This window comes from Anastrepha ludens, chromosome 6 (genome assembly GCF_028408465.1).
Source record: "Anastrepha ludens isolate Willacy chromosome 6, idAnaLude1.1, whole genome shotgun sequence".
Taxonomy (NCBI): Eukaryota; Metazoa; Arthropoda; class Insecta; order Diptera; family Tephritidae; genus Anastrepha; species Anastrepha ludens.
In genome coordinates this window covers 27,685,438-27,702,062 of record NC_071502.1, presented here as the reverse complement: position 1 = coordinate 27,702,062, position 16,625 = coordinate 27,685,438, and the positions used below count along the sequence as shown (strand labels likewise).

The 16,625-nt window shown below is 35.9% G+C and overlaps 1 protein-coding gene across 1 annotated transcript in view; it reads left to right on the top strand.

The window, feature by feature from the left end:
- The first annotated feature begins 582 nt into the window (after nt 1-582).
- Nucleotides 583-16,625, top strand: part of LOC128866547 (protein Wnt-2) — a 68,371-nt gene continuing 52,328 nt past the window's right edge. The window contains exon 1 of the mRNA XM_054107368.1: nt 583-1,401. Coding sequence (XP_053963343.1) covers nt 1,346-1,401 — 56 coding nt within the window. The 5' untranslated portion in view covers nt 583-1,345. The remainder of the gene's footprint in view (nt 1,402-16,625) is intronic.

The following is a 16,625-nucleotide window of genomic DNA, read 5'->3' as shown; positions in this document are numbered from 1 at the left end:
TAATTAAATTTTAATGGGCCTTAAAACTGTGTACGAAAATTTAGATTTGATTACAGACTTTAATTGATTTGAATTTGAATTTTTGAATTTGAAATTTAGTAAAAAAGTTGCCCAGAAACAAGATTGGATGATTAATTTTGAGCCACCTTGTAATTAATGAAAATTTATTAGGCCTTAAAGCTGCGTAAGAATATTTAGATTTGATCAAAAACTTTGATAAAAAATTTGGAAGTTTAGTAAAAAAAATGTTCAAAAACAAAATTGGATGATTAATTTTGCGCCACCGTGTAATTAATTCAAATTTAATCTTTAAAGCTGTGTATGAAAATCAAAGATTTTTGAAATTTTTCGGGAAAATTTGTCGAATTTTTATAAATTTTTTTCTAACTTTAAAACTTTGGTTTATCTGATATTCGCTAAAGAATGAATTATGCTTTTATAAAAAAAATATCGAAAATTAAAAAAAAATTAAAACTAGTCAAAATATCTTGTACTTATTATTCTTAGTATCTATTAGTCTGTATATCTATTGTATTTATATGTATATGTATGTATGTATGTATATGTATAAATATGCCTAATTTATGGCGCTTACAAATGTGAAAAACAGGACCTTGCGTCGGAGTGCGAATTCTGACCAAAAGTTTTAATTAACAGCCACGAGAATATTTAATAAAATTACAGTGTAATTCAAAACGCCTAACAGTGCTTTAACATTTCGCGGTTGAAGGTGCAAGACAAAAAAAAAAAAAAACAAAAAATACCAACTTCAAAAACAAAAAATAAAAAACAAAAACAAAAAGTAACGCATCGTACTTCTCCAACGAAAAATAATTATTCTGCACGCCGCTCAATCCGATCACGCAGCCTCTTACCTGCTTCGAACTTCGCGCATGAATCTTACTCGAGTTGCTTATGCGGTACGCGTGAATTTTTTACAGCTTCTAAACTATATATTATTTTTCTCCCAACTTTACTATAACAACAACTATTACCAGCGCTTCCTTGTGCGCACAATCAACTCAACAACAGCCGTCCAACCACCGACCAATCCAATTAGCATCCAAACGCGCAACCAAACGCCGACATTCGACACCTAAATGCCAAACTGTGAAATCCAAAACGTGTAGCAATTTTGCATTCGCCTGGAAATGTGATAGTCTAGTACTTCTAATCGCAAGCATATAAATTTGCACATAAAAATATTACTTTTTGTTAAGGAAAAAGTGTGCACACACACACACATGAGTGAGTTCCGAAAGTGCGTTTGTGCTGTAGTTGTTGTTGTGTATTTGTAGTGTTATGATGCGATTGCCAGACGCACGCACAAAAACGCTACCAAGAAATGTGGAAAAATCGTAACAAGTTCTTAATATTTTTGCTTTGGATCATGGAAATAAGGTGAGTGACATTGAAAGTGGAGCTGCTAATTGATGTGCACAGTAGCGCCCCTAAGAATTCGTGCAATTAGTAAGCGATATTTCAGTCAAGTGAAATGTTGTGGGGACTAGTAGGTATAAGATTCGTCAGTTAAAGTGCGTTCACATATGCGGTGATTGGCAATAAACCTAAAAAATTTATCTACCCGTTCAAGTATGGCGGATTAGCTGTAAAATTTACAATCAGCTGTCAAGATTTTATGAAAGGCTTTTCCTCACAGAAATTGGTTTGGTAGAATATTTTATTGTTTTTGGTTCGGTTAATTACACTGGCACACAAAAAACACACCTTTCTACGGGCATGTTTTTCGACCCGCTGTATATGAATTTCAAGTCAGTTTGGGCCGTCCAGCCTTCAATTTCGAGTAAATTGCGAAAAACCCCCAAAAATAGCGAAAATTCTAATAAAAAAGCAGAAATAGCAAAAAATGGATAAAATAGCAGAAAATTGCTGCTGAAAAAATGGGAAAAAATCTTTTAAACACAATTAAATAAATTTATTGTATTGTTTAATAACAAAATACAAGATTAAAATCTGAAAATGCAAAAAAATTGTAAAATCTATGAAAATGACGTATAAAAAGAATTAGAAAAATGATTTTCCTAACTTTCAAACAGTTGTTCGGTGGTATCGAACTCTTTTATTTTAAAACGATCAATGGAGAGGATTTCTCTTTTGTTTGTTATTATCTTTTGGTATATCTCTATTGAGTGTCCAGCAATAGTCTGCCATAATGTTGATATTCCAATTTCCTTGATACCTAGTCTCCATTTCACTTATGTCTTGTCGAAAACGTTCTCCCTGTTCTTCACTGTACTCCCCAAGATTCTCAGGAAAGCAGTCGATGTGAGAATCTAGGAAGTGTAATTTTAGATTCATTAAGCATCCTAAGTTTTTGCATCGTAAAGTACTCGTCACTTGTACCTGCCATGACGGCACACACGCCGTTAACCCAGGGCGGTTTTCTGCAGTTTTATGAATGATTGAGGGGACTCTGGGCCAAATTCATTGCAGAATCATGTCGAGCAGATTAGATTACATGAAAATCTTCGTCAATCCGGATCCACAAAATTTTGTATACCAAAATAATCCCAATTTTCTCCGATTTTTGCAATTGTTAAGGATATTTTACAATATTTTTAGAATTAAAAAAGTTCATGATTAAAGTTCGATCGAAATTAGTATGTAACGGATCAAAATACATAAAAAATATGCTTTCCTTACCTCAAAAATTTTTTTTTTTTTGCCAAAACACCCGAAATTGAAGGCTGAACGGCCCAAACTGACTTGAAATTCGTATTCAGCGGGTCGAAAAACATGCCCGTAGATGGGGGGCGCCCGATGTACAAACAATTTTTTTTTTTGTGTGCCAGTGTTATTATTAACGAAGTAAAGAAAAGACAAAGAGCAGTAATGGTTAATTTAGTTTGGTGGAGGAAATACGTAAACGATGTCGACTGAGGTTGCAAAAAATGATGGCAGCAATAACAGGCCACACGCTTTTTTCTGTGATATGAATGCAGAATTAATATATCTAACAAAAATTGTATTAAAATTATGTCTACAAACCGGTTTTCTTTGCGGGCGTTCATTTTAAATACTTTTTAAATGGACATTTCTCCTTAAATAAAAAAATAATAATACAAATATTAAATAATAAATTGGCGCATACAAGGTTTGTTCAAGAAATGAAGTGAATTTTCTAATTTCGCGGTCTACGTACATTCGACTTTCGATTATTATTTTTTTTATGTTAGGAGACTCGTCTGGTTTGTAAGACGCATAAATAAGACAAGTTTTTTGCGTGGTCGGTGATTTTCTGCTATCGAAAAAAATGGATCAAAAAAGCTGCATCCCATTTTGTGTAATAAATGGAATTAAGTGATCAAAAACAGTTGAAATGTTGCCGGTGGCATGCGCTAAGAGCTAATACTGACGCAAACTCTTCTTGCGTTTGACACGGATCCTCTTTGAGCAATGCCTCCAATTCAGCGTATTCTAAGTATTTTGGCTTTCTTTCAAGCGGACGGTCATCAACATTAAAATCACCGTCTTTGAAGCGACGGAACCAATCTCGGCACGTTGTTTCACTTAACCCATTAAATCCCAACCTTAAATAAAACATTTTTTTGTAAATGCGTTTATAAAACGTTTATTGAAATAGTGTAATTAAGCTCCTTAAAAAAGAAAAACATGTAAAAAAATCAAAGAAATGCATTTTTTGGGCTGTACCCAATCGAGTACAATAGGATAATATGTATATACATTGCCTGTATATGAAAATATGGAGTATTAAATAAAAAGACACTTTCAAAGACTTCCTTGGTTATTAGTTCGGTTAACAGTATGGAAGTTTTTGAAACATTCTCTCTCCACGCAAAGGGCTACATTGCATAACTCGCAAATCCATCGAATTCTTTGGTGACACTCCCTGCACCTCAGCTGATTCGATATCCTTTTGGGAAAATGGTTATATGAGGAACCAGCTATTGATGCCGTTGTCGATCGTTTTGAAGATATGTTCCGGATATTATAATTGCATAAATAAAATCGCACAATTTCACGTTGGTATCGCAACAAGTCGCATTGACTCTTACTTGCCATTTTATAAAGCTTCCATGCGTTTACTACGCACGAGCTTATCATTGTGGTGAAAAGAGGCCACCACCATTTCTTTCCTCTAAACTTTATATAGTAAGTATTCAAAGCTGGGTCGTGGAGGTCAACTCCTCCCATTGCTGAGTTGTATTCCGCTATCAACTTCGGCTGATGGGCATTCACCTTGCGCTTCTCTTGTCTTGACCATCGTTTGACGGTATGTAAAGGTTCAATTCTATCAAAGTTTGTTCCCACTGTCACAACGCTATTGTCATTCCACTTCACAAAAAGTATTCCTGAGTCAGAACACCTACAAAATTTCATACAAAACAACTATTCAAATAAATCATTATGATGAACTTACATAAAATCAAACTCTCCCCGTTGCTTCTTTTGTAGTTCTTTGTTCGTTTTCAGAGGACATTTTTTGGACCGCCGTTCACGAACAGTCCCAGTAACCTTAAATCCTTGTTCTTTCAAAATTCTAAGAAGGTCATATGACGTAAAGAAGTTGTCGAAAAATACGATGTGATCGGTCGGATGTGGAATGTTTGCCAAAAGATCAAGGACGACCCTTGAACCTAATGGGAGACTTTCTTTCTGATCCTCTTAAGATCCTCCTCATTGAAACAAAAATCATGCTTGTTATGCTGCAAGGCATATATTTTCGTTTGATCGATTATTAATTTTACCACCTCATCGTCAAAAATAGTTTCGAAAATTTCAACTGGGTTCTTAGTTACCAATAACGAACACGCTTCAAGTTGGGATTGTTCGTAAAAATGCGTTTCTGGAATTTCCGCACTTGTTATTCTCTTTCTCCATTTTGGACTTAGATCTTTTGACAACTTTTGCCTTTTTTGTAAGCTTGCAAGTGGAATATCATCATCACTGTCACTGTCACTGCTCAAAAATAAGTCAACTTCGCCCGGAACATCCCTTGGAATATCATCACGCAATATATTATCCTCTTCAATGTCCTCCTCATCTGTGCCCCAGTGGGTATTTGGCGGTATAATAGCGAAGTCGAAGTGACTACGGTCGCTTGATTCAATATAGTCGGTGGCCGCAGAAAGGTTGTGCAACCTCTTTCCGTAAAATTTTTTTACATCAATTACCAAATCTACATGAAATATGCACACAAAATATATATTAATGTTCCCACTGTACCCATGCGAGTACACTAGAATTTAAAACCTACCGAAATGCACTTTTTCACAACTTTTTTCGTATTTTTGTTATAAATTATACAAATTATATGTATTATGAATATTTCAACACTGAAATTTTTCCGTGATAACTTAGATTTTGTCAAACAGAGAGCTTATTGCAAACTAAACCATGAAAAGAAAAAAAAATAGCAAACGTGCACGCAAAGACAAGTGAATAACGGATAACGATACTCAAAAAAAAAAAAAAGGAGAAACATGTGTATTCCTTTTCAACATTGCTCTGTATTATAAAGTGGCGAGTACATTTAAAAATTTGTAAGCGTTGGCTTTTGACGTCGTTTCGAAAAAGATGCTTTTTCTGTACTCAAGCGAGTACAATGGGATCAAATGGGTTAAAGCAGCATCTTCATAAACTTCTTGTAGCTCGCGATGCGCTTCAGCCGCCGTTTTTTTTGAATGAAAGAGGAAAATCAACACTTTCCGCAAATGACGATTATTCGGCACAAAATCAGACATTTTCACAAAACCAAAAGTATTTGATACCAAAACAAAATCACTAATGTGTCGAAGCAGTTTGTTTATCATATGTCTAAGCTTGGATTATGACGTTTAGGTTATGTTAGAATCGACTAGCACACACACAGCTGGCGGCAACTTAGTTGCGCACCTAATATTAAAATTAATAAGAAGTAGTTAAATGGCCAAAGTCCCCATTAGCAACTTAGGGGCTATGAAGTCTTACAATATTTAATATTAATTAAAAAAATGAACGCAAGATTTTTCTAAAACAAGCGTTGACGGTAATATCTCCCTTACTGCGACATGTGAATTTTGTGATAATTAATTCGCAGTCCGGAAAAAATGCTGCATGAAAGCTCAACTCAGCTTTGCTTGGTGTTGCCAAGCATACAGAAAAAATGTGGAGTGTAAAACTCAAATCCAATTTCAATTTACATATTAACTAGCCAGAACCTGCATGCAGAATAAATAACTTTAAAAATTATGCAAATGAGCGCATATTTGCTACACACAGTTGCATGCATTTCAAAAATCATACTCGTGGTATGTTTCTTAGCGGTTCGTTATGCGCTTTGGCAAGTTGGCAGTTGCAATCAATTCGATAATTATCTGCTGGCCTGAGCCAGTTTTTGCCATTGCACCAAATTGCCAAAAATTATTACGAAAATCAAAAAATTATACTTAGCGTCAAGCCTCATTTTTGGCTTAATTACAAAACAGATAATCCAAAGTGTCATACTTGGAGTGAAGAAAATCGAGAAGCCATTACTAAGATGCTACGAGTATTACACGCACAAAAATCGACATGTGGGGTGCTTTTCAGGCTTGGCTCATATTTTTTGCAAATATGCGTGCTACAAAAACAGCTTTTTTTTTGTTATTCAGGAAGACTTTTATATGCACGTGGGACTATATTTTTTATATTTATTTATTTTTTTTTTTCCATCAGCATTACCGCTTGGGTATGAGCTTTAGCTTCTCTAACGATGGTTAATGGTAGTAAAGGGTTAAGGTATGGGCCTTTAGCACTGCGACCATATGGATCTATTGTGCACCCTATGCTGTCTATTAACTGTTAAGTATGCTTATGAATTGTATCAGCTCCTTCTGAGGGAGCGATTGAAGGTCTTCATCTGTAAGCATGAGCTTGTCTAAAAACCTTTTCCTTCTATGCGTCAACCCCGGACATTCGATGATGAGATGCTCTATAGACTCCTCACCTTCGCAGCAAAATCTGCAGGTGCTGGTATTAGTTATGCCTAATTTATATAAGTGTTTGTTGCAGATGAAGTGACCCGTGAGGGCGCCTGTGAGAGTGCGAATGCTCTCTTGTTTAACGTGAGGGCCATGTTAGCTCTTTTAGCATTGAAACTTAAGAACTTTTTGGAGTGTCTAAGACCCTCTACGTTGTTCCAATGCTGATTTATTAGAGTTTTGGCCCAGTATTTTACTTTTTGTTTTAGGCTGTTTTTGTTAAATCCAAACATGGGACTAGGTCCGATGAAATTTACATCTGCCCCTTTTTTGGCTTGAAAGTCTGCCTTTTCGTTGCCGTCATATCCCTCATGTCCTGGTACCTCGATCAAGAGGTGCTTTTTTTTACTTTCAGCTTCTTTAGGTCTGCGGTGATCTTTTGTAGCTATGCTTGCTTAGATCCGCCTTTGGCTTTTGCGCCTTTTGGATTGTAATATAAATTTTTTTTAAGGTCGCACTTCTTCCATGCGCTCTACGTGACCGGCCCAGACTGAGCCTTAAATTGAGCATGAGGGAACTTCAGTTCACAGGTCAATCAGGTAGTTGTTATGCCGTATCTGGTCATCGCCGCTGTCGTCTCGCATGGGACCAATAAGTTTGCTTAAGATAACGCGCTCAAAAATCCGAGGTCGGAATGATATATTGTAAGCTCACATTTTCTAGAGAGTGTATTTGATGCATCCGAGCCGCTTGATGCCCAACGATGTTTCAGGTAAGGTAACTCGCTGTCGCTTCTCTAACCTGAGGCTGGAAAGAATCCTGCGAGTGGCAGAACTTAATCGCTCAGGCACAATTTTTTATAATAGCGTACAATTGTTGGTGTATGCCGATGATATTAACATCGGACGGACTTAACAATCGCGCTGTAAGTTCTGCCTTTTCCAAACTGGTTATAGAAGCAAAGCGAATGAGTCAGATGATGAACGAGGACAAAAAGAAGTACCTCCTGTTATCAAACAAACAGTTGGCACACACGCGTATTGGCACCCACGTCACTGTTGACAGTTATGATTTCGAGGTTGTAAAGGACTTCGTATACTTAGGAACCAGCATTAACACCGATAATAATATCAGCCTTGAAATCCAACGTACAATCTCTCTTGCCAACAAGTGCTACTTTGGGCTAAGTAAGAAATTAAGTAGAAAAGTCTTCTCTCGACGAACAAAACTAACACTCTACAAGGCTCTCATCATGCCCGTCCTATCGTATGGCGCAGAAGCTTGGACGATGATAATATCCGATGAAACGTCCCTTGGGGTGTTTAAGAGAAGGATTCTGCGGAAGATTTTTGAACCTCTGCACGTTGGCAAAGGCGAATATCGTAGGCAGTGGAACAATGAGCTGTATGAGCTTTACGATGACGTAGGCATAGCGCAACGAATAAAGGTCCAGCGGCTTCTTTGGCTGGGTTATGGCGTGCGAATGAATATAAACGCCCCGCCTCGGCTATGAAAGTATTCGATGCGTTACCAGCTGGTGGTAGCATAGGGTGAAGAAGGCCTCCTCTGCGTTGTGAAAATCAGAAGGAGAAGGACTTGGCTTCACTTGGGGTTTCCAACTGGCGCCAATCAGCACGAGAAGCACGAGAACTCGTCTAAAATCGCTTAGCCTGTTATCGCGTCAATGAAGAAGAAGAGGAATATCGGCTGCTATGACATCGTGCCATCGTGGCGGCCGCCATAGCCGAATGGGTTGATGCGTGACTACCATTCGGAATTCAGAGAGAACGTAGGTTCGAAACTCGGTGGAAAACCAAAATGAAGAAAAGGTTTTTCTAATAGCGGCCGCCCCTCGGCAGGCAATGGCAAACCTCCGAGTGTATTTCTGCTATGACAAAGTTCATAAAAAATATCTGCCGTTCGGAATCGGCTTGAAACTGTAGGTGCGTGGAACAACATCAAGACGCACGCCACAAATAGGAGGAGGAGCTCGCCTAAGCACCAACAAGGGGAGTACGCGTCAATTATTATTATTATTATGCCATCGTGGATTCAGCAGCAGAATTCTGCCTGCTCATTTCACCCGTATTCACACATTCGTCCAATCAGTCGTTATTCAGACGGCAACGAAGTAATTTGACTGGTGGTTGCGTTCATTCTTCTCTTCTATCACTAAAACAATCTCAATTTTACTGTAAACGCACCGCTATCACCTCGCTAGTTACGTCAGCAAATCAGCTGATTCCTTCAAAATCACTGAGAGCCGGTTAAGGGTCTCATGTTGGCAACACCCCTGCATTCATGGCAGGAAATGCTTCGCCCTGCTCTTGTTCACCATTAGACTTATTTGCTTCACACAGCTCTACACCTCCAAAACAAGGCACTTTACGCGTAGAATACAAACGTTTAAAAACGCCTTTAAGCGCATTTAAATTAAAAATTCTGAAATTGGGAAACTTAATTTCATAACAAATACAAATTTGCATGCCATGGAACAGCGGAAAAACGCGTTTATTGTCAAATTCTATTAAAGCTGATTTATTATATTTCTAGCAAATCATCAGCTCGTAAGCGAATTTGTGTTTGGAAGCATTTTTTTAGCCCCAGAGTTTGCATACAAAAGAAGAAAGAAACAACGGCAAATAGTAAAATCATTAAATAAACAACGAAAATGCGCCTTTACAACGCCTAAACACCAAAAAATATTCTTTGCCTGTAACTTGAAAGTTTTGCGATTGCTGCTTGTCGCTCGACGTATTCACGTCCACCCCCACTGTCGCGCCAATTTACATCATTTACGTACTTTTCATGTCTGTAGGTATAAATGTATGTGTGTGTGTGTATGTATGTTTGTATGTATGTATGTACAGACACAAGGCAAGACAAGACAAGACCCGGCAAGCCAAGATCCAATGTGTTGAGCGGATAAAAGTGAGGCAAGCAAAAAAAAAACAAAACAGTAAAATCTCATTAAAATAACCAATTAAGCTGGGCAACAAGCAATAATTCAGGTAAATTTCTATTTCCAACGAAAAATCAATTTTCCACTATTACCACAACAAAAACCTGCCATTCATTCATCGCACCAACCGACCAACAAACCATTCAGCAACAACAACTAATAGCAAAGCAAACAACAATTTTGTTAGCCAAGCCGAGGGCTCGAATTATCTACTATTGATGCCTCTGAGAGCACTGGATAGTTGGGCAGCCTTTCAAATATTCGTCTTATTGTTTGCCTGTTTGTTTGCTAGTGGCGTCCGTTTGGTACGCCTGCCAGTTTCTTTGTTTGCCAGTTTGTCAGTTAGTCGATTTAGCGATTTGGCTATTCATCTGTTGATTACATTTGTCACGTGACGGCTGGCGGTCGTCTGTTAACAATTTGAAGCTGCTGCAAAAGTCATCCGTCTTCCCTCGCGTAGCTTAAACAATCGCGCACAACTTCACCTACCTACATACATACATACAAACATACTTACATACCTTTATTCCACTATCTAATTTCCCGCCAAAGCATTGAAACCAAAGTGCTCCACATCTTCATGACAATTCCACCCTAAGCCATTAGGACAATCAGATTGAAGATGCAGAGAATTTTTATAAAGGGTGATCAAATTGGCGGTGCTTTTTCCAATAAGTTTTATTTGACAGATCACGCGTGACTTCTACATACTTTTTTTCAGTATTCATTGACACTTCATCATGGAAAGACTCACGCCTCAATACGGCTTACAAAACGTACAAATGTATTGCGAAAATCGATGCTCTGTGAAAAGTGTTCCTCGCGCGCTCAGACCAACTTTTGGTGCACATAAACGTCATACCGAACGCATTATTCGACAAACCATCGGCAAAGTTCATAATAATCTTACATTAGAGTTTTGCCGAAGACGTGGAAGAATCGACGGCGCCGTTCTCAAAAAGTTGGCTTATCTTGCGGCACTACTTGGGCGATTTTACGCTGAGATCTTGATTTGAGCGCATATAAAATATAGCTAGTTCAAGATTTGAAGCCAGCCAATCTTCCGAAGCGTCATAATTTCAGTCGCCGGGCTCTTGAAAAACTTGCCGAAGACCCGCATTTTGGGACCCAAATTTTGTTCAGCGATGAGGCATATTTTTGGTCAATAAGCCAAATTACCGTTTTTGGGATAAAGAACAATCCGAATCCATTCAAAAATCAACAAACAGATATAATATCAATTGAAAAGAATCGTTTGGTGCGACCTGCGGGCGGGAGGAATCATCGGCTCATATTTCTTCAAAGACGAGACTGGCGCCAATGTAGCAGTGAATGGCGAACGCTGTCACGCCATAATAATTGGCTTTTTGATGTCGGAAAATGAAGTCCGTGATCTCCACAACATTTGGTTCCAACGAGGTGGCAGACGGCGCTACTTGCCATGCAGCCCGTGAAACAATACTGCGTCGTCGTTTCTGTGGGCAATTTATTTCTCGTCTCGGACCAGTGGCCTCCAAGATCGTGTGACATCACACCTTTGGATTTTTTTTGTGTTGTTATGTAGAGTTTAAATGCTTTGTGGGTAAACCAGCTTCGATTGAGGCATTGGAGGGCATTACTAAGGTTATTCACGAGATACCAACCGAAGTTCTCCAGCGAGAGATTCAAAATTGGTGTTTACGGCTGCGAACATTTGAAAGGGATTATCTTTAAGATGTAAATGTCATGAATGGTTCTACACAATAATAATAAATATTGCCCAATCAATTTGAATTTTCATTGTTTGATTTCATTTAAAATCCGATACCTTGAAATCGATCACCCTTTACTTAATAGCGGATTTTGAATTGATAGTTACAGTCCCAACATTTATCTTCATAAATTCTACTGCCAGGCGCAGGAATCTTATTAAGGGGGGAGCCTGCTTTAGAGGCTTCAAAAAATCGATTTTTTCGTGGATTTTTTTGGGAAGAAAAGAAATATTCGATTGAAACGAAACTTTCAGGTTTTATTGTTATATATTTTAACAGTCTTCTCAAATTCTTTCATTAAAATATATGTCATATTATGCCTGGTACAAGCATTATGCCGAGGCGCCTCGAGTGTGCATGTGTCGTTCGGCGGGAAAGATGCAGGTCGCAATTTTCATCTGAATCCAAAAACCCCAAAAAAAATTTGTATTTTAGTATAGTACAGCTTCTAGTTAAAACAAAAAAATTAAACAAAAAGTGAGAAATTCAACAATTTTTTGCTAGTTAAAAAAAAAATCATTTTTTTGGAAAAACAAATTCACTTTAGATTGTTTAAAAAGTGGGTTTGTCATAACTTTCTTAAGGTTTTTAAGGTTCGACTAGAAGAGAATTTAATTCCGAGTACCATCAATGTTATCTCGTTTCGATAGGATGTTTAACTTTTTCCCTATATTTCCCGCCAATTAGGAAAAATCGCACAAATAAAAAACCGAGAAATCGCACTTCGAGCGACCCGGCCGCTCGTATACCTGCTCGATGCTTGCTCACAATTTCCTCTGTAACTCCGAAAATATTTTGAATTTGCTTCTGAAATTTTTAGGACACATTCTTGGATAGTGTGGGAAGACTTTTACGCAAAAATAAAATCGATTTTTTCAAGCCTCTAAAGCAGGATCCCCCCTTAAATCCGTATCAGTTTGGTGCTCAGCTGATTTCAGGTTCATGGACGTCAAACAAGCCTTGATCCTTTTTACTGATTCACTGGTGACCCTCCCAATATCTTGGATTGCTGTTTTGCTACCAGGTATTCGGCTAATTCCTCACATTTGTCTCATTCCTCACTGTCGCCCAATCGCTCAGCTCCAACTAATCATGCAATCAAGTAATCCTAATTATTCGAACAGTGAGAGTTGATTAAAATAAATAAATTTTCACTTCCAAAATCAAAAACGTAGTTTTACACAATTTGTGAATTTGATTTTTTGCAATAAAATAGTATCAGAAGCCGACAAATTCGATTGACTTTCAAAACTAAAAGTCAGACTAACATTTAACGAGAGCGCTTGACGCCCCGAATCCTATTTCAGCTCATTACATATTTCAGATATTCCAGCTGAAAAGTTCAAAATACGCACTTGCTGACAACTTTTGCGGTTATGTAACGTTTTTTGGTTTTTGGTCTTCCCTAAAAGTCGTAATAGTATATCCCAGTAAAAAGCTAGCCCTTTGAAATAAATTTTAATATTTCGACATTGTTTTTTTGGCTTTAGCTTCAACACGTCAAAAGCCTTCAGAAAGGTAGTGATACAAAAAAAGAAGGCAATTTCACTTCAAATTTACGTATGCTGGGATTTTTGAAGTAGCGCAATTTCTTCATACTGCTAGCAGCTTTGCCACATTGTTAATAGTTAAAAATTAATTAAAAAAACATGAATTAAAAGAATCTATACCGGCTTTCTTGCATTGGTAACTTGTATTTATGCAGCTTGTAAATGCGTAAGGTGTTTGGCTGAGCTCCTCCTCCTATTAGTGGTGTGCTTCCTGAAATCTTGTTCACAAATGCAGTGACCAACAATTTTAAGCCGGCCCAAAATGGCAAATGGTTCATTTTTGAGGAGCTCTTTCATGACACAATACACGCGAAAGTTTGCCATTGCCTGCAGTGGAACGACCGCTACTATAAAAACAACATTTTCTATAATTTGGTGCTTCATGCACGGAGATTCGAAGCTACGCGCTACCAGTTTAGTTACGCACAAACACTTCCGATTACGGTAGAGTTCGTTCCCACGACAGTCGGTTCTGTGTTACCGGAACGGTCCGGATTTATATCTGGTCAAGGACTGTCACTCCAACAGCGTTCCCAGTACATATATGAGAAATACTTATTCTGCTACAACAACAATAACAACTACGGTAGGCTAATTCATTTTGTGCCACATACTCAACGCGTTAAATAACTGTAGCACAGACACTTATTGCCAAGTTTTGACATTTTGTGTGTTTCTTAATTAATTTTAGTAGTTTTTTATGATAACAAAAAAACCATATACATCCAAGTTGCAAAAAAACTACAAATCGCCACCAATATGTAAAATTTTTTGAACGGAATTTTTAGAACGATTTTGATTACGCGATTTTATAGTTCATTAAATTTTGTAGCAACAAAATGCTAGTTCGAAATGGCTCAAAAATCGCGTTGATTTTTGACATTTTTTTGTTTGGTTTGCTGCCGGTCTTGTGCATTTGCTTCGTATAACGAATACTCGACAAGTTTTTGTATGGAATGACACATCTAACACCATCATGAATTTTTCTACAAATTCGTACTAAAAAGCTTGAAATTTTTAGAAAATTTCTACGAATTTTTTAATGTTTTTTCAAATGTAAAAAGGAATTAAAAAAATTCCACCAAAAAAAGTTTAAAAAATTTCAATTTTTTATAAAATTGATAAAATCTATAAAATTCTGAAGAAAACAATCAGCATCACCATCAATTTTTCAAAAAAATTCTTAGTCAAAAATTTGAGATTTGAATAAAATTTTCTTTAAATATAAAAGAAATTTAAAAAATCTATGAAAAAAATATTAATAAAAAATTTAAATTTTCTATCAAATTTATACAATTTATAAAGTTATGAAGAAAATTACCAAGAAAAAGTTTAAAAAAATTTATACAAAATTTGTTTCAAATGTTAAACAAAAACTCCGCGAAAAACATTTATACAAAATTTTTATTTTTTATAAAATTCAAAAATTTTTCTAAAAATTTTTAGTTAAAAGTTTGAATATTTTATAAAAGTTTTTTTTCGAATGTTAAAGAAATTAAAAAAAAATCCACGAAAAAAAATTTATACAAAAATTTTATTTCTTATAAAATTTATAAAATTTTGAAGAAAACAACCAACACCAATCATCAATTTTTCCAAAAATTCTTACTAAAAAGTTTGAAAAAGTTTTAGAAAATTGATACACAATTTTTTTCAAATGTAAAAAAAATTAAAAAAATTCCGCGGAAAAAATTATAAAAATATTTTATTTTTTATAAAATTGAAAAAAAAAATTGAAGTTGTGAAGAAAACAACTAGCAGCGTCATGAATTTTTCTCAGAAATTTTCCTAAAAATTTTGAAATGTGTAGAAAATTTATACAAATTTTTTTTAAATATAAAAAGAAAATTTAAAAAATTCCACAAATGAAATTTATAAAATTGTTACGAAAACGACCAACAACATCATGAAGTTTTCTAAAAATTCTTAGTGAAAGGCTTGAAATTTTTGGAAAATTCTTACGAAATTTGTTTTAAATGTAAAAAGAAATTTAAAATATTCCACAAAGAAAAAGTATAAAAAATTTTTCTTTTTTTTTAATTTATAAAATTGGGAAGAAAACTACCAATACCGTTATTCATTTTTCTAAAAATTCTTACTAAAAAGTTTACAAAACTTTTTACAAATGTAAAAGGATTCAAAAAAAATTCCACGGAAGCAAAATATATACAAAATTAAAAAATTTTTTTTAATTAATAAAATTTAAGTAAAAAGTAAATAAAAATTTAAATTAAATTTATATAAAATTCATACATTTTTAAAATTTTGTTGTATGAAATTTTTATATGAAAACAATTTTAACACTCGCGCTATTCCCTGATCCCTTCCACTTCCCTCATTAACAAATGTTTACTACAGCCATTAAGCTAGGCTAAGTTGACCTGATTGAGTTTAAGTCACGCATAGACTGGTTACCCATTACAACTCTACGTTTTTCTACACCTTTGATTAATTTGCAAAAAAGTCTAAATGTAAAAGTTTATTGACGTTTTACAAAACGATATACATACGCATCCATATTTTATTTCCTCTCGATTGATAAACTTTCCATTGCTCCTCATAGTTCCAATGAAAGTAAAGGCAGTATTTGCAAACACTAGAAGATGCCAGCTCAAGTGCCTCATTGAATCGAATTGATTATCTCCATTGTGCCAGTGTCATTAGCAAACACATTTAGCTCCTTTTTCTATACATTTCTTTCAACCTTGAACTCATAAACATATCTCATTGCCATTCAGACATTTCAACTATTCATTAATTTTCTATAATTTGTAGGTTGTCTTCCCAATGTGGAGCTCACTGCATACCACTCCGTCCTTTTGACTATTCAAAAACACAGATGCTTTGGTTTTCCTCTCCCACGTAAAACTCCTGTAATTGTAATCAATTAAGCAAATTATTACTTTGACCACTTTATTTAGTAGCTTATAGCAAATTTAGCCATCATTTTTGTTGGTTGGCTCTACGTCGTAAGGCCAATATTGAAACTCATGACTAAAATATTAAACATGCGAAAAACTCGTTTGATTTACATATGCGGCGCATGGGTGAGACCATAGTGTGCACTGCCTTCTACGAGGCATTCTTGCGTGCACCAATAACTGTTAACCACAGTACGCTTACAAGCGTGCCACGACCTTGAGGTGCTCCAGTGTGCATGGTGGTCCATCTAGTGGTTGGAATTTAGTTTAGTGTGGCTGTAAATAAGAGACTGATTAATATTTTTTAGTTCGATTTTTGTTGGTAAGAGTAGACTTTGGCAGTAAATACGAAATACAATTTTTGTATATTTTTTGCTCATTTATTTACTTAAAAATAATAATCTGGAAATACGGCATTTCTTAGATAATTAAGGTGAATGCTAAGCAAGCCTGAACAATTTTGCATCGCATTAAGGCCGCTTAAGGCTCTTAGTGTATGGGAGCAGAACAGGCAGAGG